The following is a 26,651-nucleotide window of genomic DNA, read 5'->3' as shown; positions in this document are numbered from 1 at the left end:
GAGCATTCCCCTGGGGTGGGAAGTTAGACCCTGGCAGCCACGCAGACATCCAGGTCCCCATGGCTAGGTGCTGTCGGGTACCATGAGGCTGCCCCCATCCACCCGTGTGGGGCTGCTGGGTCAGGATCCACCTCAGCTGCTTTCCGTGCGTGATGCTCACAGCATCCCTCCCCTGCAATGGTGGGAGCGCTCCGGTTACACTTCTTTTCTCCCCCCTCTCCCCCCCCTCCTCCTTGTTTTTCTCTTTTCTTTAATAAATGAAGAGGCAGTTGCTGGAAGCGAGAGCTCCTGCGCCTGCCTGCCCTGAGATTGCGGCGTGGAAACTTGTCTGGAGCTGAGAGCTGCGCCGCCCGAGCTGCGCGGGCAGAGATCCCCCCCAGCAGCCGCCGTGACATGAAAGTGTTTATCCTGGGGGAGATGAGACGCAGCTTCTGAAGGGCACTTGATCCTCATCTGTCTCTCTTTGCACCAGACAGAAGCCTGCTCTAATTTTACTGTGTTGGATCTGCGCGGGCCTAGGCCAGGCTTAAGAAAACCGAGGCGGCAGCAGAACGGAACGTGCTGCCTGGGGAGGGAAAGCTGAATTCCTGTGGTGGGACACGTTCCCTCCTGGTTTGCTCTTCACTTCTTGTCCAAGTGGGACTAAACCTTGGCAGGAATCAGGTTACCCAGGAAAGCAGAGCTGAGGTGGTGATGCTGTGGTGCCAGTGTGTACATGAGGAGCTTTTCCAGTTGCAGCAGGTGCCCTGGGTTTTGCTGGGAAATAAAACAAGGGAGGAGCTGTCTGGTGGTGGGAGCCTGTTCTGCTCAGTGCTACCTGGCTGGAAAGGGCTGGGGGAAAATACAAGGTTTGGAGGACTCGGTGCAGTAAGGTCTGCTGGCACGCTCGGCCAAAGTGGTAGAGAGTGCCAGAGGCTGCCCCCCAGCACTGCTGCTTTCAGACTTGTACAAAAAGCTATTTGCTTGAAAAGCAGCAAGACAAAAGAAAACACTGGACAATCTGTGGCCCTGGGGAGAGCCATGGCAGTTGGACCAGGTGTATGGGGCTGGGGTGTCCCAGACCGTGGTTATCTGCTGTACTGCTGGCATCAGGGCTGACCACACAGCTCACTAAGCATCGTCAGTGAAGCAACAAACCACCCTGGCACGAGTTGTTTCATCACCCCATGCCTGCTTGGGATGGAGAGGATGTAGCTACAGGGGTCAGAGGCTGATGCTGAGTTTGGCATAAGGGATGAGGGTGTAGCTGGGTGGCGTGGGCAGGTCGAGGCCATCATGCTGCGAGTGAGTTGCCTGCACAGAGCAGAAGTCTCCATCGCTGTGACAAAAGCCCAGGGCTGGTTATTCAGTGAGCATGGGGCCGTGCCCTGGTGCCCCTGTGCCAGAGGTGGCTTTGGCTGCTTCTGTTGGCTCCACTGATGCTGGTGTTTGCTTAAGTGATCAGAAAAAACCCACAAGGTGAAACTGAAGCCTGGTGCCTACCCCTGGCTTTCGCCCCGCTGCGGTTTGTGTGGTTTCCAGGGCTTTCTGCTCAGGCAGCTCCAGCTCACCAGGCACCTCGCTGCTAAGAAGAGCCACTTGCCAAGAGGGACCTCGGGAGGCGCCCAGGTGTCGTGGGGCAGACAAATACCTTCTGAGTCAGTGGTCCTTCCTCCTCAGGGAGATAGCCCTTAGTGTGGGTCCTGTCCTGATGCAGTGCCGCCAGCAGGGACACTGGGGACCAGCACCCCGCTTGGTGGGGAGATGCTGTCCCAGCACTAGCAGAGGACATTATTTGTCCCTCCAGCTCCTGTCAGGATGGCTCCTTGTGGATTTTAAAGCATGTTTAATGATAGCCAGGGCTAATTGCTTAAATGTCCTCCAGGGGTGGTGTAATTTTTTTAAATCCCCTTTAAATATGCCCTCCTGGAGTAAAAGGCAATTACAAATACAATCACTGTCTCATTTCATGCAGGTCATCATTACATGCATGAGCTGGGTGCTGTGTTGCATCCCTTCCCACCACATGGGCTGCAGGTGCTGGTCCTGCTCCCTCAGTCCCAGTGGGAATGGAGCCAGGTGAATGTGGCAGCTGATGTCCTGTGGCTCAGCAATTGCTTTGGGTGGCCGAGAAGCCCAAATGCTCCCTTCAAAAGTCTGTTTGCTGCCTGGTAGCCTAATTGGCTCCCACCCAGCAGTGCCTTCCCCTGCTTTAGAGCATCCCAGGATGTCCCCCCATCTCCCAGGTGGCCAAGAAGACAAATAGCATCCTGGCCTGTATCAGGAATAGTGTGGCCAGCAGGAGCAGGGAGGTCATTCTGCCCTGTACTCAGCACTGGTTAGGCCACACCTTGAGTCCTGTGTCCAGTTCGGGGCTCCTCAGTTTAGGAAAGATGTTGACTTGCTGTGTCCAGAGAAAGGCAACAAAGCTGGGGAGGGGTCTGGAGCACAGCCCTGTGAGGAGAGGCTGAGGGAGCTGGGGTTGCTTAGCCTGGAGAAGAGGAGGCTCAGGGCAGACCTTCTTGCTCTCTACAGCTACCTGAAGGGAGGTTGTAGCCAGGTGGGGGTTGGTCTCTTCTCCCAGGCAGCCAGCACCAGAACAAGAGGACACAGTCTCAAGGTGTGCCAGGGGAGGTTTAGGCTGGATGTTAGGAAGAAGCTCTTCCCAGAAAGAGAGATTGGCCATTGGAATGTGCTGGCCAGGGAGGTGGTGGAGTCACCATCACTGGAGGTGTTTAGGAAGAGACTGGATGGGGTGCTTGGTGCCATGGTTGAGTTGATTAGATGGTGTTGGGTGATGGGTTGGACTTGATGATCTCAAAGGTCTTTTCCAACCTGGTTTATTCTATTCTATTCTATTCTATTCTATTCTATTCTATTCTATTCTATTCTCCACAGGAGGGGAGATGGCTGATAAGTCCATCTCAAGACCTACCTCTAATATAGATAGATAGATATAGACATAGATATTTATAGATATATATACACACAGAGGAATAGTTGGGGGGTTATTTATACTCAGATATTCCTCTGTGTGTGTATGTGTATATATATATATATATATATATATATATACACACAAGAATATTTGAGTATCTATATTCCATATATACTGATATATATTTATAGATAGATAAAACATATATGTATTTATAATATTTGATATATTTCATATATTTCATCTATTTTGCTGGAATGGATGCTGGCTCACTTGTGCTTCCTGTGGTCTCCCCCAGCACAACTGAAGCACAGGCAGAACTTTCCTGGAAACAGGAATCAGTGGATAATTTCCAGCCCCTCCTGTGTGGAGCTGTGGGCAGGGCTGCTGCAATGGCCTGGGGGTGTTTCTGATTATCTTTCAGGGTTTTCTTTTGTTCCCCTCAAGGTGCTGAATGGTCAAAGCTGCTGGTAATTTAAGCTCCTGTTTGGCTCCCTGAACTGGGAGCCAGCCCGCGCAGTAGGAGGCTTTACAAACATCCTTTGGGAGGGGATTTTCCTGGGGATGCTGCAACACACTGGGATGGGCTGCCCAGGGAGGTGGTGGAGTTGCCATCCCTGGAGGTCTTTAAGGAAAGCTTGGATGTGGCACTTGGTGGCATGGTTTAGCTGATGTAGTGGTGCTAGGTCATAGGCTGGGCTTGATGATCTCAGAGGTCTTTTCCAGCCTCAGTAACTCTGTGATTCTGTAATGTCCACAGCACAAGTGGGGAGCACTGGGATCGTCTCTTGGGGCTATCCATGCTTCTCCCCTGCTTCTCACCTCTCCCTTGCTGCCATCACACTCTGTGGTGCCAGTGGCCTTTCCTTGGTGCTGTGCCGGTGTCCTCCAGCTTGTCGCCCTGGGGTGTAGCTGATGATATGGGAGCTGAGCTGGAGGATGTGGCTGTTGCACCCACCCGGTGCTTGTGGGCTTGGCTCAGGGCATTGGCTGTCAGATGCTTTGCCCTGCAATGGTTTTGAGTGGCCTGCTGTCCTCATTTAAGGAGATGCTTCGTGTGGTAAAAAACTGCCAGGGTTACATTTTTAAGATGCAGTACAGCTGCAGGGGAAAAAAATGAGCCACTGAGTTCAGTTCAAAACCAGTATTGGCAGAAAGCAATGTAAGCAGCAGCAGATGCAGGATGCCCTTGGTCCCTCCTGGGCATTTGGTTGTTGCCATCTCACAGCGTCCCCTGCTCTGCACTGGGCTTGGCCAACAAAGTAATTCCCCAGAAAGGATTTGTTGCCCTTTATTTCTGGTGGCAAGGGTGGCCTAAGGAAACAGTGGGCATGGGGAGAGGCTCCAACAAGTTCAGCCCAGTGTGGTGAGTCCTGAGTGAGCACATGGCGCCCTTTGGGATGCTGGATTTAGGAGTTTGTGCTAGAAAAGGCTTTTGTGCATGGCAGTGGGAGAGTGGTGGGAGGGCAGCAGTGGAGTGTCCACCATGCTCCATGATTGCTGTCTACAGCTACCTGAAGGGAGGTTGTAGCCAGGAGGGGGTTGGTCTCTTCTCCCAGGCAACCAGCACCAGAACAAGAGGACACAGTCTCAAGCTGCACCAGGGGAGGTTTAGGCTCGAGGTGAGGAGAAAGTTCTTCACAGAGAGTTGTTGGAATGTGCTGCCCAGGGAGGTGGTGGAGTCACCATCCCTGGAGGTGTTCAGGAGGGGATTGGATGTGGCACTTGGTGCCATGGTTTAGTAGTCATGAGGTGTTGGGTGACAGGTTGCACTTGATGATCTTTGAGCCTTATTGATTCTGTGATTCATGGCTGTGAGATACCACCAGCTTGGCTTAATAAATAAGATACTGATGCTTCTGGTTGTGGTGTGGGGCTGGAAATTGCTGTAAGGCTTGAACAGGTGAGCAAGAAGGTGGTGAACAGAAGTCTATACCAGGAGCTTACCGCATCCATCTTCACCACGAAGCGAGCCCCAGCCTGAGAGGCGATGCTGGGGCTGCGCCGTGCCAGCTGCAGGCTCACGTCAGGTCCCCTCGGTTCCTCCTCACTGAACCTGTTTATAATTTAGGGGCTGCAATAAGGCAGTTTTCTGCTTGGAAGTTTCCTTTGGGGGGTTGTCATTGGCCTGTCAGTGGCTTTTCTTCGCTGTTTTGTTTGCTCTGAACACTTTGGAAAGGGTGACGCGGCGCGCGAAGCTGGAGGATGTTTATTCTGGGGGGAAGGGGGGATGGGGATGCTGCCCCACTGCAGCAGTTGTGGGGACAGAGAGGGGATGTGCAGGCTTGGGGGGACAGCTGCTGTTGCTGCAGGGGTTCTGCAGCCTCCCCACGTGCCTGTTTTTCCCTTTGCTGCAGCACAGGTGATTCACGAGCGAAACTCCCCCGGGGCCAAATTTATCATCTTTCTGAGGATTACAAAGGGAGGTGAGGAAGGAGGTGTTGTAAAGCTTGGGTCCTATGGCAGCCTCATCCCCACACTGCTCATCCTGTCCCCACAAGATTCAGCTGGGGGGAAGAAATAATGTAATAATCAAATTAAACAGCAACCAAACAAACAAATCATCGAGTCCAAAGAAATGAACCAAATATGCAGCTGTTTGCTTTGGCCCCATGACAGCAGCGTGACAGCCCCTGAGTCACCCTGTGCCCTGGGGACAGGACTCAGCATGCAGAGGTGGGATGGGGCTGGAGCTGAAGCTAAGCCCCTGTGGGAAATCAAGCCTTTAGTGGGTGCCCCAGGCTGGGATTTCCACAGGGTGGGTGTGTGGAGCCCTGGGAAGAAGGCAGGATGCCCTGCACCTATCCTACCCACCTCACTCCCTGTCACCAGCCCCAAGTGCTTTAAGAATGGTTTACCCCAGTTTCCTGAAGACTCCTTTCCCTTTGATTAGACAAACAACTGCAAGCCATACGTCTTAATTTGATTTGACTAAGCCTAGTGCTTGCTGTGAAGTTTTATTCCTGCTTTTTATTCCCCCCCCCCTTTTCTAATTCTGCTGTCACTGCTCTTCGTGACCATAAATGATTACAAGCTTTACAGGAGTATTGTCCCCCCTCCATCCCTTAAACTCCTGGTTTGTTACTTGGGTCATGTTTTCATTGTCTTATTTCCCCCCCCTCCCCTTGTTGAATACTTCTCCCTTTTCTTTACTAAACAAGCAGCCAGGTGAAAAGGATTCTTTCAGTGCTGGTCTCCTGCAGAGCAGGGAACAGGGAGGGATGGGGTGCAGAGACCCAGCCCCACTTCCCACTGATGTTATCCTGGCTTTTCCCTTTGGATCCCACTCTGTGGCCAGCTCCAGTTCTTGGCTTTGCTTTCTGCAGCTGAGGGAACTGCAGCTCTTCTTGTAGGAGGCCGTGGCCAAGCAGGTTGGTCCAGCTTAAGCTCACTGGGGCGTCATGACCAGCCCCACCAAGGCAGGGACCAGCTCTCCAAACCACTGCCAAAAGACAGCAAGAATATCTAGATTGTAGCAGGAGCATTAAATGATAATCAGAGCACTTAGAAATACATGTGGACATCAAAGCAAGGCTGCTTTCCAAGGGAGTGCTTGTAGGGGAGTTAAGAAGGGGATGATGCTCCCTGGGCCGAATCCTTTCCCAGCAGTGGTCCCCAGGCAATGGCTGGTCCCCAGGCAATGGCTGGTCCCCAGCCTGGCATTGTGGCAGCCCAGTGTCCTGTGGACTGGGATTCTTGTTCAGGGCTGATATCAGCACTGCTGTCTTCTTGCTGCTCCCTGCCAGCTGCATCAAGGTACTGGGGTTAGCACAGCATCGATGGAAAGAGGATCTTGAGTGCCCTGCACCCAAAGGGCTCTACGAAGGAGCTGGCACGTGGAATGGTTCTTCATCCATCTGTCTGTCCATCCTTGCATGCACAAACTGCAGGGCTGGAGCCAGGGGGGGCATTTCATGGCATTGCTGCAATGGTAGAGCTAGAGGTGCCTGGCAGAGCCTTGACCCCAGCTTGGGCATGTCCAGGAGGCTGTGCTGCAGGGTGGTAGTGCTCAGACTGCAGGACCACGTGCTCGGTTTCCTGCTCTCTTTTCCCATCTGATGCCTAGGTTTGGGGGGGTTTCCCCTCAAGATGGTCCAGGCAGAGTCATGTCAGCTTCATTAAGAAGTGTCAGCTGGCTGTAAGATGGTTTTGCTGGACAGCAGAAGAGCTGTCACGGCTGTGGCTATGGCTCTGCCATCCGAAAGTGCTGGTGGTGCCTCATCACTGCCTGCTCTCACCAGCTGGTGACACAGGGGAAGCCAGCCTGGAGGTCTTGAGGGAATCTCCGGGGTTCAGTCATTACAGTTTAACAGGGATTCATCTCCACCCTCGTTAGCTGGGTGCATGTCCACATCACAGCAAGGGTTTGCAGGGCAAGGCTGTCCATCAGCCCTCTGCCCTGGGCACACTTGTGCACCTTGCGGAGATGCTGGCGGGCTGTGACTTGTTATTCTGGACCAAAAGCCACCATTTCCCCAACTGCATGGGGCAGCACTTGGTGTGCACACTCCTGCTGCCTGAACACAGGTGCAGACTGGGGTGGGAAGGTGAATTTGAGGTTTTGTGGTTAACTTACAACCCTTGTTCTCAGCAGGGCTGAGCTGCAGATGGAATTAGGCTCAGGCAGCTTCATTCATATTCCCGGCTCCTGCCCGTCTCGCCTCGTTAGAAATTCTCTGGCCTCTTTTTTTATCTGCCTGCAGCCTCAAGCACATGATTTATGATCCAGTTGGAGTGGCTCCCCAGCCTTGCCAGCTAATTTGCCACCTTTTATTTGCAGGATTAAAGGCGGGCGGCGCGACGCTGCCCTGCGGAAGGAGGGGTGATGGCTGGGAAGGGACTGCAGTGGGTGCTGGGGTGGTGTTGTGTGGCAGTGGGGTGATAGCCCCTGCCTCAGTTTCCCCTGCAGCATTGGCACTGCCATGGGGCATGGCGAGATGTGGGTACCAGGGTGCAGAGACCTGCTGTAGCTGCTGTACATGCAGCCAGGCCCTGATGGTTTTTCCCCTTTTGCTCCCTGTTTTGCAGTGAGGAATGGAGCTCCTGGGGCTGAGCCCTTCCTCAGATGCAGGGGCTCCCTGCAAGCTGCCCAGTCCTAGTCCCATCAGCACAGTCCCCCAGGAGCTGAGGGGCAGAATAACTTGACGACAGAGCCCCTCACTATGAGCTACCTCTCCCCCTCGAGGTGAAGGCAGAATACCCCACGGCTTTGCCTGTTTCAGGGACACCTTTGGGTGCCAGGTTCTGCTCTTGCCAAGGATATAAGGAAGGAGGCATGGGGAGAGCCAGCATGGTGTCCATGTGGGGATGCTTATGGCCTTAGAGCTTGGGCACAGTGCTGCATCCTTTGGCTTAACACAGCCCCATCTGGAGTGCAACTATGCAGTCAGTCCGGTGTGCCCCACATGGTGGTGGCATCTCCTCAGGGGTGTGTCCTGAGGGCAGAGCTGACCTGACTGCTGCTGGGATACACAGCACAGAATCATAGAACCACCTCCAGGGTTTGGTTACAGCTTAGCAGCTATAATTATCAGCAATTATCTGCCTTTAACAGAGGAGACATGGGGACATGGGGCTCAGCTTTGCTCTGTGTCTCAGTTTCCCCAGTGTGTCCATGCCAGTGTTGCACCATAACCCGTGGCACACACTGGTGGCGGGGCTGCACTGGTGATGCTCAGCCCCAGCTGTCCATCAGTAACAGGGCTGCATCTCAATGGTTTGGTTTTCTTCTGTTTTCAGGTGAATATGGCCCTGGCAGGGAAGCCGTTAGACGTGACTCTCAGCACCTCCAGAGCTGACCAGTGGAATATGGTTTTTCCCCAGAAAGACGAAATCATCACCAGCTTAGTGTCTGCCTTAGACTCCATGGTAAGAGGCTAGTGGCATTCCTTTCTCCTCCCTTGCACAGGGCTGGCTGGGAGCAGGGCTGGAGCATGAGGGCTGTCAAGCTCATCCCACTCCCCTCTGCTGCTGGAAAGCCCAGGGAGCTGCCGGGGCCGGGAAATAAGAATCCTCTCCAGCCCAGACAGCCGTAAGGATCATAAAGTCAGCCCAAGTTAATCTCAGATGTGTATTGTTTTCACATTAATATTTATGTTGGTACCAACTGAATGTAGGCTGGTTGGCTTTTCCTTTTTATTTTTTTTTGTTGTTCTTTTCCTTGATGTTTTACCAATGTTACCCTGAGCTTTTACACAACAGGAGAACAATGGCTTTTATCTCCCAGAACAAAGAGAAGAACTTTCATATCTTTTGACGTAGAATTCCTGGTGGAAAACCTTGCCTAAGTCAGCCCTGCTTACATAAACAAGATAACTGTCTGGATTAAGTCTCGTGGACCAGAGCTAATCTTGTTTTTAACTGCGAATGTGATCCAGAAGGGAAAGTGAGTGTGCAGAAACAAATGTCTGATGCGGTGCCTCATGCTAAACGGCCCTCCCTGTTTACAGCCAAGCCTTATTTAATATGTTTGGCTGGGATGCAGCTTCTCTCTGCAGGTAGGGTTTTTTTTTCCCCCACTGATAAGTCATTTCCTTCCCCCTGACCATCACCACCCTGCTAAGGAGCAGGTTCCCCAGAGCTGACACACCCCAGGCAGCTTTGCTGCTCTGTGCACGCGCCACCCCGCGCAGCAAATCGTGTTGCTGTAGTTTGGCCTCCTAATGAATATACATTGCTCTGCAGTCCTCCTTACGTGCTGACACCAGGGCCAGGGGGCCAGGCTGCTCCTGAAATTCAGTTTTTATCCCAGTGCTTCACCAGTGCCAGGCTCTGCACTCACTGAAGCCTGCCTGCCTTGCGTGCATGCTAAATGGGGGCCACCTGCACGTCGCCAAGCAGGCTCAGGGTTTGGACTTAGGCTGCCTCCAAATCTTACATCCCCTGGATTTTGTGTTTGTTGGTTTGGGAGTTGGGCTTTTTGAGCCAAACAATTCCATTTGCTACTGGGTTTTTGAAAGGAGGTTTCTTAGAAATACCTCCTTGAGTGATGTGATTCAATCCCTCCTTCTCGAGGAAGGTCAGCAGGAAGTACAATGGCCCAGTACAGATTCTGGCTTAAGCCCACATGGATCAAGCTCACTGTAACTGTGTGCAGGGAGCTGAAGGTAGCTCAGGGCAGTTGGGCCATGGGCAGCTGCTGTGCTCCCTGGCTATCAGCATCCTTCAGCCCATATCATGGTGATGTGTCTAGCTGGGGCTGTCACTGGGGACATCACCCTTGTTTCACCTGTTTTTAAATCATGACCTGGGCAGAGAGGAATCTAATGAAATTCTACAAGGACAAGTGTAGAGTCCTTATACCTTGACAAGAATAACCCCATGCACCAGTACAGGTTAGGGGTTGACCTGCTGGAAAGCAGTTCCACAGAGAAGAACCTTGGAGTCCTGATGGACAGTAAGTTGACCACGAGAGAGCAATGTGTCCTTCTGGCCAAGAGGGTCAGTGGTGGCCTTGGGTGCATTAAGAAGAGTGTGACTAGCAGGTTGAGGGAGGTTCTCCTCCCCTTCTACTGTGTCCTAGTGAGACCTCATCTGGAGTATTGTATCACAGTATCACAGTATCACTTAGGTTGGAAAGGACCTCGAGGATCATCGAGTCCAACCTGACACCACAGACCCCATGACTAGACCATGGCACCAAGTGCCACGTCCAATCTCCCCTTGAACGCCTCCAGGGTCGATGACTCCACCACCTCCCTGGGCAACCCGTTCCAATGACGAATGACTCGCTCGGTGAAGAACTTCCTCCTCACCTCGAGTCTGAACCTCCCCTGGCGCAGCTTGAGACTGTGTCCCCTTGTTCTGGTGCTGGTTGCCTGGGAGAAGAGGCCAACTCCCTCCTGGCTACAACCACCCTTCAGGTAGTTGTAGAGGGCAATAAGGTCACCCCTGAGCCTCCTCTTCTCCAGGCTAAACAATCCCAGCTCCCTCAGCCTCTCCTCATAGGGCTTGTGTTCAAGGCCTCTCACCAGCCTTGTTGCCCTTCTCTGGACACGCTCAAGTGTCTCAATGTCCTTCTTAAACTGAGGAGCCCAGAACTGGACACAGTACTCAAGGTGCGGCCTAACCAGAGCAGAGTACAGGGGCACTATGACCTCCCTGCTCCTGCTGGCCACACTATTCCTAATGCAGGCCAGAATGCTATTGGCCCTCCTGGCCACCTGAGCACACTGCTGGCTCATATTCAGGTGGCTGTCGATCAGTACCCCCAGGTCCCTCTCTGTCTGGGAGCTCTCCAGCCACTCCTACCCCAGCCTATAGCTCTGCATGGGATTGCCGTAGCCAAAGTGCAGCACTTGGCACTTGGACTTGTTGAATGCCATCCCATTGGACTCTGCCCATCTTTCCAGTCGGTCGAGGTCCCTCTGCAGAGCCTTTCTACCCTCTAATTGACTAACATCTGCCCCTAACTTTGTGTCATCTGCAAACTTGCTGATGACTGACTCTACCCCTTCATCCAGATCATCAACGAATATGTTGAAGAGGACAGGGCCCAGCACTGATCCCTGTCTGGTTCTGGGCTTCTCGGTTCAAGAGAGACAGGGAACTACTGGAGCAAGTCTATGAGGATGGTTTAGGGAATAGAACATCTGAGTTATGAGGAGAGTCTGAGACCTGGGGCTGTCTGGCCTGGAGAAGAGAGGACTAAGAGGGAATCTATCTGATCAGTGTTTACAAATACCTTAAGGGTGGGTGACAAGAAAAAGGGGCCAGTCTTATTTTCAGTAGTGCCCTGTGATAGGACTAGGAGCAACAGATACAAACAGGAACACAGGAAGTTCCACTTCAACATCAGGAGAAACTTCTTTGCTGGAGCCCTGGAACAGGCTGCCCAGAGAGGTTGTGGTGTCTTCTGCTGGGGAGACTTTTAGAACACACTTGGACACTGTCCTGTGTGGCCTGCCCTAGGTGAGCCTCAGGCAGGGGAGGTTGGACTCTTTATTAGAATTAGAATAAACCTTTATTAGAATAAACCAAACCAGGTTGGAAGAGACCTTCAAGATCATCGTGTCCAACCCATCAACCAATCCAACCCACCCAAACAGCTAACCCATGGCACCAAGTACCCCATCAAGTCTCCTCCTGAACACCTTCAATGACGGCGACTCCACCACCTCCCCGGGCAGCCCATTCCAATGGGCAATCACTCTTTCTGTATAGAACTTCTTCCTAACATCCAACCTGAACCTCCCCTGGCGCAGCCTGAGACTGTGTCCTCTTGTTCTGGTACTGGGTGCCTGGGAGAAGAGACCATCATCCGCCTGTCTACAACCTCCCTTCAGGTAGTTGTAGAGAGAGATAAGGTCACCCCTGAGTCTCCTCTTCTCCAGGCTGAGCAACCCCAGCTCCCTCAGTCTTTCCTCATAGGGCTGTGTTCCAAACCCCTCACTAACCTTGTTGCTCTTCTCTGGACTCGTTCCAGCAAGTCAACCTCCTTCCTAAACTGAGGGGCCCAGAACTGGACACAGTACTCGAGGTGTGGCCTAACCAGTGCAGTATACAGGGGCAGAATGACCTCCCTGCTCCTGCTGGCCACACTGTTCCTGATGCAGGCCAGGATGCCATTGGCCCTCTTGGCTGTCTGGGCACACTGCAGGCTCATGTTCAGCCTACCATCAACCAGCACCCCCAGGTCCCTCTCTGCCTGGCTGCTCTCCAGCCACTCTGACCCCAGCCTGTAGCACTGCATGGGGTTGTTGTGGCCAATGTGCAGAACCCGGCACTTGGATGTGTTCAATCTCATGCCGTTGGACTCTGCCCATCTGTCCAGCCTGTCAAGGTCCCTCTGCAGAGCCTCTCTACCCTCCAGCAGATCAACTCTTGCGCCCAGCTTGGTGTCATCAGCAAATTTACTGATGATGGACTCAATGCCCTCATCCAGATCATCAATAATGATGTTAAAGAGCACAGGGCCCAGCACTAGTGACTGGCCGCCAGCTGGATGTGGCACCATTCACCACCACTCTCTGGGCTCGGCCATCCAGCCAGTTCCTAACCCACCTTCCAACCCCTATCATCCCGTGATAGCATCCTCAGAGCATCAGTGCTGTAGCTATGGGAATCTGACTCAGGCTGCCAGCGCTGCATAACTATTATCCTATAAAAAAAACCCCAGGCTAATAAAAGCACACATACATGGGGTATGGTGTGGGGCAGGAAGTGCACATTACATAAACTGGATTAATGCAGGAAGTCTTTTTCCCATCTCTTTAATGTTTTGCATAACTGTACAAGAAGAATCATTTGACTAATCCAGACTTTGGGCATATTAGTGCTCTGCAGCTGCAATAAGCTTCTCGTGCTCCCTTATTTCATTAGAGCTGGTGGAAAAGTACAAATTGTTGTTGGGTTTGGGGTTTTGTTGCGTTGTTGGGGTTGGTTGGGTTGGGTTGTTGTTGTTTTTTTTCAATGCAGGAATGTTTTCCTCATAAAGAAATCCTAGAAAATGTTTGCTTTTAGGCTAGGAAAAAGTGAAGTGAAAGGCTGGGTAAATAGCTCTTGTTTACCAGCAAAGCACAGCTCAGCTGGAAATGTTTCTGGAGACGGTAAAGTCACCGAAGCGTTCAGGGGATGTCTGAAACCCCAGGAGATTTCTGATCCTAACCAGAACGTTGCTTTGGATGTGAATTACAAAAGAAATCCCATTGGAAAAGGGCAGGGCTGGTCCCACAGCATTCTTCTCTTAGGAGAGAAGTTCTTCCCCATGAGGGTGGTGAGAGACTGGCACAGGTTAGAATAGAATAGAATAGAATAGAATAGAATAGAATAGAATAGAATAGAATAGAATAGACCAGACCAGACCAGACCAGACCAGGTTGGAAGAGACCTTCAAGATCATCAAGTCCAACCTATCACCCAACACCATCTAATCAACTAAACCATGGCACCAAGCACCCCATCCAGTCTGCTCCTAAACACCTCCAGTGATGGTGATTCCACCACCTCCCCGGGCAGCCCATTCCAGTTGCCCAGGGAGGTGGTGGAAGCCTCATCCCTGGAGGTTTTGAAGGCCAGGCTGGTATGTGGCAACCTGCTGTAGTGTGAGGTGGCCCTGCCCATGGCAGGGGGGTTGGAAGTGGCTGATGCTTGAGGTCCCTTCCAACCCTGCCAGTCGTGTGATTCCTGAGCCGGTGTCTCCACACAGTGCTCGGCGCTCTCCAAGCTGAACGCGGAGGTGGCCTGCATCGCCGTCCACGAGGAGAGTGCCTTCGTGGTGGGCACCGAGAAGGGCCGAGTCTTCCTCAGCGCCCGCAAGGAGCTGCAAACCGACTTCCAGAAGTTTTGCAGTGAGTATCCCCAAGGCTGCTGTTCTGGTTGTGCCAGCTGCCCCCCCACACTGTGCATGAAGGAGTGGGTGTTTGGGGGTGCCACACTGCTGTCTGTGGAATTGGGCACTGTGTAAAGCGATGGGGAAAGCAGGTGGGAACCACAGCTGGAGCCTCTTCCCTCCCAGGGAGCATACTGTGCAGCCCAGCATCCTTGGGGTGGCACGGGACTGGATGACTGCTCTGCTGTCGGACTGTGGCAACACTGCTGGTGTGCTGGAGCAACTTTTGGTGACTTAGCAAAAATGGTTTGTCCTACTTATCTGCCAGGAGCAGAGAGGCTTTCTTGGGCCAAGGCATTCTCCTGTTTTTGGAGAAACAGAGATGGGTATGAGAGCTGAGAGTGTTTGTTGTGGAGTTGCTTATTTTGTTGTGCGGCTAACTGGTGAAAGAATGCCTTCAGCAGGAGCTGTGGTCCACCCAGTCTCAGACCAGTCACTGGGTATTGCAGGGAAATCTGAGTGGTGACAGCTCTGCATGTGGTGAGACTGGCACCCAGCCCTCTGTCCCAGCTCTGTGCCTCTGCTGTCTCCTCAGAAACAGCTTGGGAGCTGAGAGGAAAGTGGGAGCCATGGTGTGAATGAGGACCTGTGTTTCTTGGATGGAATCATCCCTGAAGTGTCAATCTTTCTTTCCCTACTTGGTGCAGGAGCTGGGATGGGATCTGGCTTTGGTGGTGCCAAGGATCCTAGACTGGGGAGGCCCCAGTCCTGGATCTGCTTGCACACGCCGACCGTGGAAAGAAACCAGTCAGCTGTGTATGCACACACATGGTGTTGATGGAAACCACACTGGTGCTTAATCTGTTGGAGAGATTGCTTGGAAAGGGTTTGCTCTAATGAAAACATCAGCCCTGTGGCACTGCCAGGGTCACTGTCTGCTGGGGTTATTTGCTGCACGTGTGCAGGCTGAGTGGCTTTGCAGGAGCAGCACACTGCCAGGGCTCAGCTCTGCCGCTCTGTCCTTGCCCACTGTGGGCAGCTGCCTGCCACCTCCACCAGCCACTCATGCCTGGGAGAACTGTCATTAGTTGCCCCCTGCTGTGGTGTTTGGGGTTTTGCAGGGTAGGTGTTTTGGGGACATTTCCTGCATTCACAGGTGACTCTGCCTCCCCTTCCCACCACTCATGAGGGGCAGGGAGGCACCTGAGCAGTGAACAGCAGTGGGGTGACTGATGGGAGGGAGCTCCCTCTTGTATATTAAATGCCAGCCATGTCTCCCATGAGCTCACAGTGTTGATGACCCATCTGCATGTCTCACTTTTAGAAAGATAAATACATATGCCCTGGTCAGTGACCTGCCACTGGGCTGGGGAAAGCTGCCCCGTGGCAGATCCTGCTTCTCCTCTCCTTCGGCTTCATCTACACCTTTGCCACAGTGAAATGGTCACGTCTGGTTGACAGCACAAACTCCTGCTGATGGGCTTCGGGCGAAGTGGCTGCTGCTGGAGACAGGGTGAAACGTGATAACTCTGTCTTGAATTATAAATGGCCCAGGCTCAACTCCACTCCATAAAGCTCTTACAACTGGCACGCAGTGGAAAGCATCCTTGGAAGTGCCTCTGATTTATGGTCTAGCTGCCCCCTTAGGAAGGATCTGAAATAATCGAAAGCAGACATCGCTGGGAGATGTAAGAAGCCTCTCTTATCTCCCCGGGGCGTGCAGACCTCGCTCCAGCGCCCTCCTTTATCTGAACCTCTGCCTCAGCCCTGCCTGGCGCACGGAGGGACTTGACAGTGATCAGGATTAATGTCAGTGGCGCAGAGTTAGCGCCCAGCCGGGAGGCAGAGGCGGTCTGGGAGCGTGTGGGTGCGGATGCCGTTCGCTCTCTTGGTAAAGCACCCCCAAAAAGTTCACCAGGGCTTGTTTCCTCACACGGTAGGAGGCATGCAGAGCTGCCCAGGTTGTGTGGTGTTGGGTGGCTGTCCCCTTGCTCACACCTAGTTGTGTGGGTACCTCTCTGGAGATGTTCAAGACCTGTCTGGATGCGTTCCAGCATGATCTGGTCTAGGTGATCCTGCTCTGGCAGGGAGGTTGGACAGGATGAGCTTTTGAGGTCGCTTCCATCCCATAACATTCTGTGATTCTCTGATTGGATATCTCTTGCCCCCATCCCAGTGCTGTCCCAGCTGTGGGCTCTTGTTTGGAGCACAGCCCTATGAGGAGAGGCTGAGGGAGCTGGGGTTGCTTAGTCTGGAGAGGAGAAGGCTCAGAGGAGACCTTATGGCTGTCTACAACTACCTGAAGGGAGGTTGGTGCCACGTGGGGGTTGGTCTCTTCTCCCAGGCAACCAGCACCAGAACAAGAGGACACAGTCTCAAGCTGCACCAGGGGAGGTTTAGGCTGGATGTTAGAAAGCAATTCTTCATAGAAAGAGTGATTGGCCCTTGGAATGTGCTGCCCAGGGAGGTGGTGGAGTCACCATCCCTGGAGGTGTTTAGGAAGAGACTGGATGGGGTGCTTGGTGCTGTGGTTTAGTTGATGAGATGGTGCTGGGTGATAGGTTGGACTTGATGATCTTTGAGGTCTTTTCCAATCTGGTTAATTCTAGGCTAGTCTAGTCTAGTCTTTCCACGAGAGGAATCCATGAGCTCCTCCTTGAGCACCCAGGCAGCATCCAGGGCTGATCACCGGCAGGAGCCTGTCGAGGATGATGAAGGAATTAGTCCTTTGCCACCGCAAAATCCCTTGTGAGTCGCTTCGGCTGGAGCAGCAATAATGCACTTGTAGTGTTTAATTTTTTTTTGTGTGCATTTAGGGATGCAAGGAAGTCGTTGCTGAAGATATGCTTTATTTGAGGTTTAATGGGGGAAATTAGCAGGAAATAGCTGGTATTACCGAGCTACGTGACGCTGAAGGGTAAAAAAGCCTCCAAGAAAGGAGGATTTGCTTTTCCTGAGAGATTGGAGGCTAAGCAGATTGAAACCAGAGAAAAGAAATGTGCTGCCCAATTAATCACAACAGTTGCAGGGCAGCCGAGTGGGTAAAACCAGGGAAGTAGCAGGGAGAGGGGGGACAGGCACAGGATGGCCAACCCAGCTCCCTGCTGCACTGCTGGCATCACTGCCCATGCTGAAACATTCCCCTGCACGTTGGGGGCTGCTGGGGGCCATGGCCCCATGCAAGCTGAGGGGCTGAGGGGGTGGGTGGGAGACCAGGGGCACCTGCCTGCTCAGCCAGAGGACTGCTGTGGGGGCAGTGAGGGGCCTGGCACCCATGGAACCCCATCTTGCCTGGGGTTTGGTGGGCAGCTTCGGCTGAAGTTGGTGTAACCCAGCCAGAGGGGTCAGTCGCTTTGCAGCCACTCTGAAGCACACATGGCATCACCTGTGACCCCTCCTCTCACCACAGCATCTCCTGTTTTCTCCTTCCCCCCTCGCAGGAGTCCAGCAGAGGAAGGAGCAGGACGCGGAGGCGCAGAAGAAGGCAAAGGAGTGCGGGCGAAGCGTGCTCAGGGTCTCCCCGGACCAGGGATCAGACGTGTACCTCCTCAGGAAGATGGTAGAGGAAGTGTTTGATGTGCTTTATAGTAAGAACCTTCACGCTTCCATTTGGGGATTTGGATGGCCCCTGGGCTCACTGAGCTGCCCATTGCTGGATGTGGCTTTAGACCTCCACCTGGCTCCCTGGCGAGGAGCAGGCACCTGGCAGGGGTGGCGTGGTGGGATGTGCTCTTGTGTAGGGTTGGTGTTGTGTTGAGATGGGATCTGGCCACTGCTTCTTCACCTTACAGAGTCCCAAACTGGACAAAAATATCACTGTACTGGGGGGATGTCCTCTGTTGCCCCAGCCAGGGGAATCTTCTGCCATGACCTGAGTGTGGTTTTCAAGCACCCCTTTGTCCCTGATGCCGCGTTAGGGATAAAGGAATGTTAGGAAGGCATTAGGAGGAAGGAGGACATTAGGAAAAATTCTTTATTATGAGGGTGGAAGAAATTCTCTGGAAGACTGGTACAGGTTGCCCAGAAAGGTGGTGGAGACCCCATCCCTGGAGACATTCAAGGTCAGGTTGGGTGGTGCTCTGAACAACCTGATCTAGTTGGGGAAGTCCCTGTTTACTGCAGGGGAGTTGGACTTGGATGACCTTTAAAGATCCCTTCCAACTCAATGCATTCAATGATTCTATCTAGAGCACCTCTTTCACAAGCGCTGTGCTGGGGCTCTGCAGAGACTCCCTCACCCTTTTCCCTGGCAAGCCTATTTAAAAGGAAAAAAGATGAGTTCTCAAGCAGGCAGCCCCGGCTCCGAGAGACGAGCTGGTGCCGTTCCAGCACATGCATCATCCCCAGCAATAAAGCTTCTGCAATTAAAATGCAGATGACCATATGGCTGTTGATATGTAACCCACTGGGCTGCAGAGCTCCCTCCGGGCCCAATCTGTGGAGGCTCAAGCAGCGGCAGTGACAGATTCTTGCTCGGGAGGTCCCTGCTGGAGCCCCTGTGGGCCGCTGGGGGTAGTGGCTGTGCTCCTGACTCGTCCTCTGGGCAGGGACAGTGAGGTTGGGAAGAGGGAACAACGAGCCCCAGTACTCCCTCATGCTGCTCAGAGGGCTGTGTCAGCCCAGTATGGGGGAGTAAAATTGGGTGTTTCACCTACCTGGATGCTGCTCCTTGTCACACTTTGGGATCTGGGGTGAGCTCCTGAGCCCAGCTGGGTCCCCCTGAGCCTGAGGCATAGGTGTTTTCTCTGTGCATGTGGGATTTGCTGCTGCTGGCATTTGCTGCTTCAGAGAGAGAAAGGGGAGATGGCATCTCTTCACCCAGGCATGGACAGCCATGAGGTTTTCTGAAATCACTTAAAGGACTTGGAGATGATATTCCCATGAGTGAGGGTTAGCAAGTTGTCTCACTGCCATCAAAAAACTAGGGCCAAACAGGGACAATGCAAGAACAGCCAAGGAAATGAAGCGGGGAGGACAATTTGGTACGGGCTGGATCCCTGCTCCAGGCCTCATGGTCCTGCTGCTGGGAGAGTGCCAGGCTTTGGAAGCCTCTTGGGAATGTGGGAATATTTATGCATGACTTACCATAAATATATAATTCAAAATAAAGCATGCTCTAGGTGCATCTGTGCAGGGTGTATGAACCAGGAGTCTCATGCATTGGGTGAGCTCATGAGGCTTCTTCAAGATGCACAGACACGTGGGGACAAGCTGGCCGAGTCCCCAATCACAGTGGCAGGCATTGCCACAGCAGGGAGGAGGTTGGCCATCCCTGAGCCAGTGAGTTTGGCCCTGATCTAGTTCAGCCTTTGCTGCTGTTTCCATCCTTGAGCTGCTCTATGGTGGAACCTGCTGGGTGGATGCTCCCTTCCAAGCATGTCCATAGGGAAGAGCCTCTCCTGGTTGAGTGGGGAGAAACACCACAGGAGATAGCAGGTGCCCCAGGGTGATTGTCTTTCCAGCACTGAGGGGACTGTCAGAAATGTAACAGCTCTCTTTTTACTTTTTTATTGTATTTAGTTTTATTTTCATCCTTTCAAGTCACCTCCCATTAACAGGGCCTGGAAACAAAAACTCTGAGCTCAGTCAAAAGGCTGGAGTATTCCCACCAGAGCCGGGTAATCTCTGCACCAACAGGATGACTGATTACTGCCAGCTCCTATTAAACAGGCATTAATGATGATTATTGTCTCTCTTCAGCTAAACCAGGAGCCTCTGCATGGCAGCATGAGGCTTGGTGAAGGTCGCTTTGACAGCAACGTGTTCCCCATGAAGATAGGTCTGGGGAGTTGTGGAGTGGTGGTTGATAAGGACCCACCGTGGCCGTCAGGAGCTTCTCCCCAGCACGAAGAGAAGTGATGGAGGGAGGTGGAAAGCTCCTAGTGCTGGGGTGTCAGGGCAGGGGAAACCATCTTGCAGAAAGTCTGCTCATGGTGTTGTGGTTCAGAGGCTCATTTGGGGAACTTCTGTGAGTGGCTTAATTAAAACATTACCCTCCCTGCCTGTAAGGAGCCTTGATGGCTCGTGCAAGTCGCACGTCGTTAGTTGTCACGCGTCCCTTCAAAGAGCGTGTTGAAGGAATCACTTTTAATAAGGACTTGCTGACAGCAGCACGAGATTGCCAGGGGTTTCTCTTAAGATCTTCTGGTGCTTTGGGGTTTTGTTGCTTTGTGTTTGTGGTGATGGTTTGGGTGTTTCTTGTTTGTTTTGTTTATTTGGTTGGCTGGTTGGTTGTTTTTCAAAGAAGAGCTTAAAAAGAGAATGTCTTAACAGTATCAAACCCCACAGCTAACTCAAGGTGCCATAATCTCCTCTGCCTGCCCCTCAACCTGGAAACAAAGGCACAGACATCTCTCCGTGCAGCCAGATGTTCTGCATCTGGATGCTGCTGTGCCAGGCGGGTCGCATTCCCGCGTGGCTCTTTCGTCTGCTTCATGCTTTCAGCACCAGGTTTATTGGTCGGCACTGACTTGGGCTAGCTTCCAAAGTAATTTTTCTACAGAGAGCAGCTCAAGGGCTTTGGCTGTTCTTTGAGACCCTTCAGATGGGGCTGGTTTCCCAGCAGTGTCTTGTAGCGCTGTAGACATCCCCAGTGGGAGCTGGTGGCCTCTTCAGCCAGTTTAGAATAGAATTAACCAGGTTGGAAAAGACCTTTGAGATCAAGTCCAACCTACCACCCAACACCATCTAATCAACTAACCCATGGCACCAAGCACCCCATCCAGTCTCTTCCTAAACACCTCCAGTGATGGTGACTCCACCACCTCCCTGGGCAGCACATTCCAATGGCCAACCTCTCATTCTGTGAAGAACTTCTTCTTAACATGTAGCCTAAACCTCTCCTGGTGCAGCTTGAGACTGTGTCCTCTTGTTCTGGTGCTGGCTGCCTGGGAGAAGAGACCCACCCCCACCTGGCTCCAACCTCCCTTCAGGTAGTTGTAGAGAGCAAGAAGGTTTCCCCTGAGCCTCCTCTTCTCCAGGCTAAGCAACCCCACCTCCCTCAGCCTCTCCTCTTTGTATAGCTGCAGTGCTGGCTGGTTGTCTTCTGCTGCCAGAGAATGGAAGGCAGTTTGGCTTGGTGTCAGAGACACAAGGGAGCCAGCCCTGTGTGGTGGAGACACAGCAGGACATCCTGTCCACCACCAAGGGGAGTGGGTGAGATTTCAGGGCTGCTGGAGGTGATGGTGCGCTCAGATGCGTTGGTGTTCCAAACGGAGGGCTGGAGCGGGGCTGCCGAGGTGTTTTATTCTTGTCTGTCAAAGCGCATCGAGTCGCCCACCAGCAATCAAAGAACTTCCCATTCTTCCAGGAGGTAAAATAAGAAAGCCAACTGAAAAGCAGGTTCCTAGAATATCTCAGTAAACACGAGATAAAAATCAGTGCGAGCCCTTCAGCCTCCTTTGTCAGCTCTCCGCTACCTCCTGGCTTGCCAGCAGCCGCATCCCTTGTTGGCACACGTCTGGGTGCTCCCAGGGAGTGGGCTCATGCCAAGTGACCCTATCTGAGGATTTTACTGTGCAACCCAAAAGATGAGACATCTGCTTATTGGCTTTTGTGTGCTTTGTTATTAATTAGTGCTTAGAGCTTGCAGGGCCTCGCATGCTTAGTGCAGAGGTAGGAAAAGGTTTTCTTCTCATAATGTTTCCATCAGGATCCCTCACTCTTGTGTTTGCTCCCCCAGCCTGGCTGGGCCGTGGTCAGGGGTGTGGGGTGTCCATCAGTGTGTAACTCTGTCCCCTCCTCAGGTGAAGCTGTGGGGAAGAGCAGCGTGGTCCCTTTGCCCTACGAGAGGTTCCTGAAAGAGCCAGGCTCGCTGGCAGTGGCTGGCTTGCCTGAGGGGATCAGCTTTAAGAAACCCATGGAGTACGATGTGAAATCCCTGATGGCCATCCTAGAGCACAGCCACAGCATCCGCTTCAGGCTAAAAAGGTAATTTGGGGCATCCCCAAGGGCCAGGAGGGCAGCGAGCCCTTGGCATGGCAGCTCTTAGAATGCCAGTGGACGGCAGAGGTTTTGTATAGGGCAGACATGAAGGTCTCCTGCTATGTCCCAGCTTCTCCCCCAGACCCATAAACCTGGGTCCAGCAGTGGCAAACCCAACCTCTCCTGGAGGTCCCTGGGTGCTGGGCTGCTGCAGACCGCTCTGGCCTGGTTCCTATAATAAGCACACGTAAAGGTGTGCAGCAACCGCATCGCTTTGGGTGGCTCCGCGAGGTTTCCGCTGTGGTAAGCTAAGTGCTTCTCTGTCTCCAGAGGCCTTTCCAGTGTAAATGCTGCAAGCTCCTTCCCAGGCTGAAATGGGATTTTTAACACCAGAGGAGGAGAGAGGTGGGGAGTTGTGGCAGGCAGAGCTCCCCATTTTGGCTGCTTTTTCGCGAGGGGCTTGGCAGTTCTGGATGCAATTCCTCTGTGCTTGCCTGGCTGGAAGCACCTCAGATCTGTTCAGAGAGATACTGAGAGCTACCAAATACCTCCTCTGAAGGCTCTTCTGGAAAATCAGGCTGAGACAGCTAAAAGTAGGACACAGAGAATGCGAGCTGCCTGTGAGCCTGTGGCCGCCTGACTCATGTGAAGCACATGGGCTTGCTTGGTCTGAAGCTCATCCCTGGACTGACAGAGGTCCCCCTTGAGCCTGTCATCGGCCTTGGGGGCAAACGGTTGTGGCCACACAGATTGCTTTACTCCTTAAAAGTACCAGGCTGTGGAGCTAGGCATCTTTGCCCCAGCTAATATAAATGCTGTGAACTAAGACCAGCCTGCTCCCATTACAGAAGACAAAAACACTCCAGGTGCCTGAAGAAGCTGGAAGAGGTTAGGTGATGGCTGTACTTTCTGAAACAAAGAGCCCAGCATCCTGCAGTGCCTTGTGTCCCACCCTCCCAGACGTGCCTCTCCTTCTCCCTGCAGATCCCTGCTTGTCCCAGCTTAGCGGTACCATGGACCCAAAGGAACCTGCTTTTTCCTCCTCTTCTCCCTTCCTTCCCCTCAGGCCGGCAGATGAGCCCAGCCGAGAGCCAAACCCCAGCATCGAGCTGACTTGTACCTCCCTCACCTCCAAAGGTGGCCGGGACTCTGGTGCCAACGGCCCCATGGCCAAACCTGCCAGCCAGGACGCTCCGTCTGCCATCGCAAACTTCCTGTACGGAGTCTCACTGCCGACCCAGATGGGCGTCGACCTAAAGCAAGAGATGTCCTCGGGGCCCAGCGCGGGCGAGGCGCTGCTGCCCCGGCCGGCGGCAGAGCTGAAGGTGCCTTCCTCACAGGAGTACAGCGACTGCTGTGGTAATAGCCTGGAGTTTGCTCTCAGCTGAGAGCCTGCTGCAAAGCCCACCCCCTGGCCCAGGTTACCCAGAGAGGTGGTAGATGTCCCATCCCTGGAACCGTCAGGTTGTTTGGGGCTCTGAGCAGCCTGCTCTAGTTGCAGGTGTCCCTGCTGACTGCGCAGGGGTTTGACTAGATGGCCTCTAAAGGTCCCTTCCAACCTAAACCATTCTATGATGGTTTTTTTTTCCCCCTCCTGAACTGCTGGGTGCTGTGAGGCTGGAGGAGCAGATGTGGGGGTGGGTGCTCAGTCTGGCCAGGACCCTACCAAGAGGTCACAGACCAAGGCAGCCAGAGGAGAGACAACAGGGTCAGGTCAACGTCACCATCAGGGAACAGCACCCAGGGGCTTGTTTGAGTGCCTGGAGCATCAGGCAGGCTTTCATCAGCCTTTTTTCTTTGTCTCCCCTCTTGTCCAGGACAGAAATCATCGGTCTCTGGGGGTCCCCTCATCCAGAACGTGCACTCGTCCAAGCGCATCCTCTTCTCCATTGTCCATGACAAGACAGGTCTGTGTCCTGTTCCAGTACTGCAGGTGGCTGGCAGCCACCTCTTAGGACAAGATTTCTCCCCCTCCCTGTCTCTCCCTAGCAGTCTGCCAGCCATCCCCATGCTCTGCAGGGACTCAGCAGAGATGCTGGGACGCTGCAGTGGGGAATTTTCCCCTTTACATGCCGCAGCATCTCGGCATTGCAGCCAAGACCTTTATCACTGCTTGGTCCATCCCTACCATCTCCATGATGCTTGAACGGGGCACTGAAGCACGCCTTTGAGTGAGGCTGTTTGCCCAAGCTGCAGCAAATACCCACCCAAAACTTGATGGTATTTCAGAACAGCTGAACCCCACTAACCTCAGAGTGATTCTGCAGCAGTGCCCGGGGGCACCAGCAGTGAGGAGGAGCCTCTGCTCTCTCCCCACCTCCACCCTACCCAAGGGAAACGCAGCCTAAAAATGCTGAGGTGTTTAGCTCAAACCCCCCCTGCTTGCCTGTATGAAGATAAAAATATGGGTAGGAAAGTTGGAAGAGAGGAGAAGATGAAAAAGCTCCTGTGGGAAATGGCTGTGCCTTCCAGAGGCTTGTTCCAGGCTGAGTTTGCTGTTGTCCCGGAGGGTCTTTTCGTGGCAGGGTTGAGAAGTTTTATGGGGTCATTTCTTAGGAGTCTGCTCTGCACGTGGAAGGCTGCAGAGGAGGTTGCTTGGGGCTGGGGCTGGGGAAGCCCAGACCGTATCTGCCAGCCTGGCAAAATCCCCTCAGCGAGAGGGAGGGGAGGAGCGCTGCTTCTCTTTCAGAGCAGCAAAATCTTGCTCTGCTGCGTGCGAGGAGAGTGCATCTGCTGTGCACCAACCATATGGAAGCTCCTTATTTCTTATATTTTGTTTTGATAGATAAGTGGGACAGTTTTATAAAAGAAACTGAAGATATCAACACCCTTAGGGAGTGCGTGCAAATTCTGTTTAACAGCAGATATGGTGAGTAGGAGTTAATATCCCATTATGCATCTGCAGTGCTTGTGGTTTGCATATCATTATATAGCAATCATTTTTGTTCCCTAACACAGCAGCAGAAGCCATATGCTAGAGCTCCCTTCTCTTCCTAACACATTTAGCCCAGCAGCTCCCAGTCTCTGGGTGTCTGCTGAAGGTTATGTCAATATTTCCATTTGGAGCCTTTCTCCCCCTGCCCTGCCACCGTTGAGGAATTTATAACTGGGCTGTAAACCAGCCCCAGTTTGAAGTGTGGTGTGCTGGGCTGGGTCAGAGCACCCAGGCAGGAGATGGGGAGCAGTGGCAAGCTGCTGGTTTAAATTCATGTGGCAGGGAGGGGGGAAAAAAAGGGAGATTGGCTTTGTTGTAGCTGCTTTTTTCCACCTGTATGGCTTTTGGGTGTCATTGGAGCTTCCCTTGCCACAGGCAGTGCTTTTGGGTTAGTTCCTGAGTGTCTGGGCAGCTCTATGGCTCAGGAAATTGCTTGGGAAGGGGCTGATGGGCTGAAGGTTGTTGGCTGTGCCACCTTCACCACACTGTGCATCTCCTGAGTTGTAGACAGGCTATAGATGTGTGCTGTGTCACTCGTGAGTGAATGTGCTCTGTGGCTTACAAACTGTTCATGTGCTGTGGAACAGAATCCCAGCATGGGGGTGGGGGGTTGGGGGGGGAGGTGGAAGGGACCTCTGGAAATCTTCTAGTCCAACCCCTAGAGAAGGCTGCACACAGGTGAGTGGGTATATTATGTAGCTCAGTGACCTGCTGTGGTTATGGGGAGGTTGGGAACAGCCTGTGTGCCAGCTCACCCCTGGTGTGAGCAGTGCTGGGCAGGTTTGGGGGTTTTGGAGGACCCTTAGCTATGTGTGCTGCTGCATTGTCTCCCCTTGTCCCCTCTCCCATGGGCGAGCTGCTCCCAGGGCTCACCTGGGACAAGCAAAGGAGAAGATTGCAGGAGGCACTTGCTCTGCTTGAGCTAAAGCCTTGACAGCTTCACTTTATCACCTGTAAAAAGGAAGAGCTGGTGTTTAAGTGAAAACCACGGGTTCACCTTTCAGCTGAAGCCTTGGGGTTAGACCACATGGTGCCTGTCCCGTACCGGAAGATCGCCTGCGACCCCGAGGCCGTGGAGATCATCGGCATCCCAGACAAGATTCCCTTCAAAAGGCCTTGCACCTATGGTGTCCCCAAGCTCAAAAGGATCCTGGAGGAGAGGCACAACATCCACTTTGTCATCAAAAGGTGGCTGGTTGGGAGGCAGGGGAGAGTGCCCGGCTGTGAGGGGACTTGGGGATTTAAGCTGCGTTCCCTTTGTGCTCACAGGGTTTGTTCTGACACCCAAAATGCTTTTTACCCTAAGCCTCTGGTTTCCATCACTCTGGCAGAGCTGATGGTAACATGGTCCTCCCCCAAGCCTCACCACCCTCTTGTAAGTCCAGGCAGACATTGCTGGTGCCACCCTAAGCGTTTCAGGTGGTAATGGGACTCTGATCATGCAAAGACTCCCTCCAAAGGCATTTGGCAGATGGTAGATGGGAGCTGTGCTTCCAGGTGGAAGGAGGAACATCCATATTCACAGCATACCTTGTTTAATGGTGATCACTTATAGACACCTGATATATATGATGATGAAGATGTGTCCCCTGCAGGCAGGGCGTAGA

At 53.0% G+C, this 26,651-nt stretch overlaps 1 protein-coding gene across 6 annotated transcripts in view; it reads left to right on the top strand.

Annotated features, from left to right (window-relative positions):
• GTF2IRD1 (GTF2I repeat domain containing 1) overlaps window positions 1–26,651 on the top strand; it is a 74,856-nt gene that overhangs the window by 15,175 nt on the left and 33,030 nt on the right. For 5 of the 6 annotated variants that reach the window (XM_068154460.1, XM_068154464.1, XM_068154461.1 and 2 more), the window contains exons 2-9: window positions 8,657–8,785; window positions 14,064–14,205; window positions 17,627–17,773; window positions 21,932–22,115; window positions 23,176–23,468; window positions 23,927–24,016; window positions 24,895–24,978; window positions 26,049–26,232. In XM_068154460.1, the coding sequence (XP_068010561.1) occupies window positions 8,657–8,785; window positions 14,064–14,205; window positions 17,627–17,773; window positions 21,932–22,115; window positions 23,176–23,468; window positions 23,927–24,016; window positions 24,895–24,978; window positions 26,049–26,232 (1,253 nt within the window). Of the gene's footprint in view, window positions 1–5,289; window positions 5,344–8,656; window positions 8,786–14,063; window positions 14,206–17,626; window positions 17,774–21,931; window positions 22,116–23,175; window positions 23,469–23,926; window positions 24,017–24,894; window positions 24,979–26,048; window positions 26,233–26,651 lie in introns of those variants that run through there. The other variant, XM_068154462.1, reaches the window with a different exon arrangement.

The sequence above is a fragment of the Melanerpes formicivorus genome, unplaced genomic scaffold (genome assembly GCF_026170545.1).
Source record: "Melanerpes formicivorus ecotype bairdi unplaced genomic scaffold, bMelFor1.0.p_v2 SCAF_29, whole genome shotgun sequence".
In the NCBI taxonomy this organism is placed as follows: Eukaryota; Metazoa; Chordata; class Aves; order Piciformes; family Picidae; genus Melanerpes; species Melanerpes formicivorus.
This window is presented reverse-complemented; position numbering and strand designations above follow the sequence as displayed.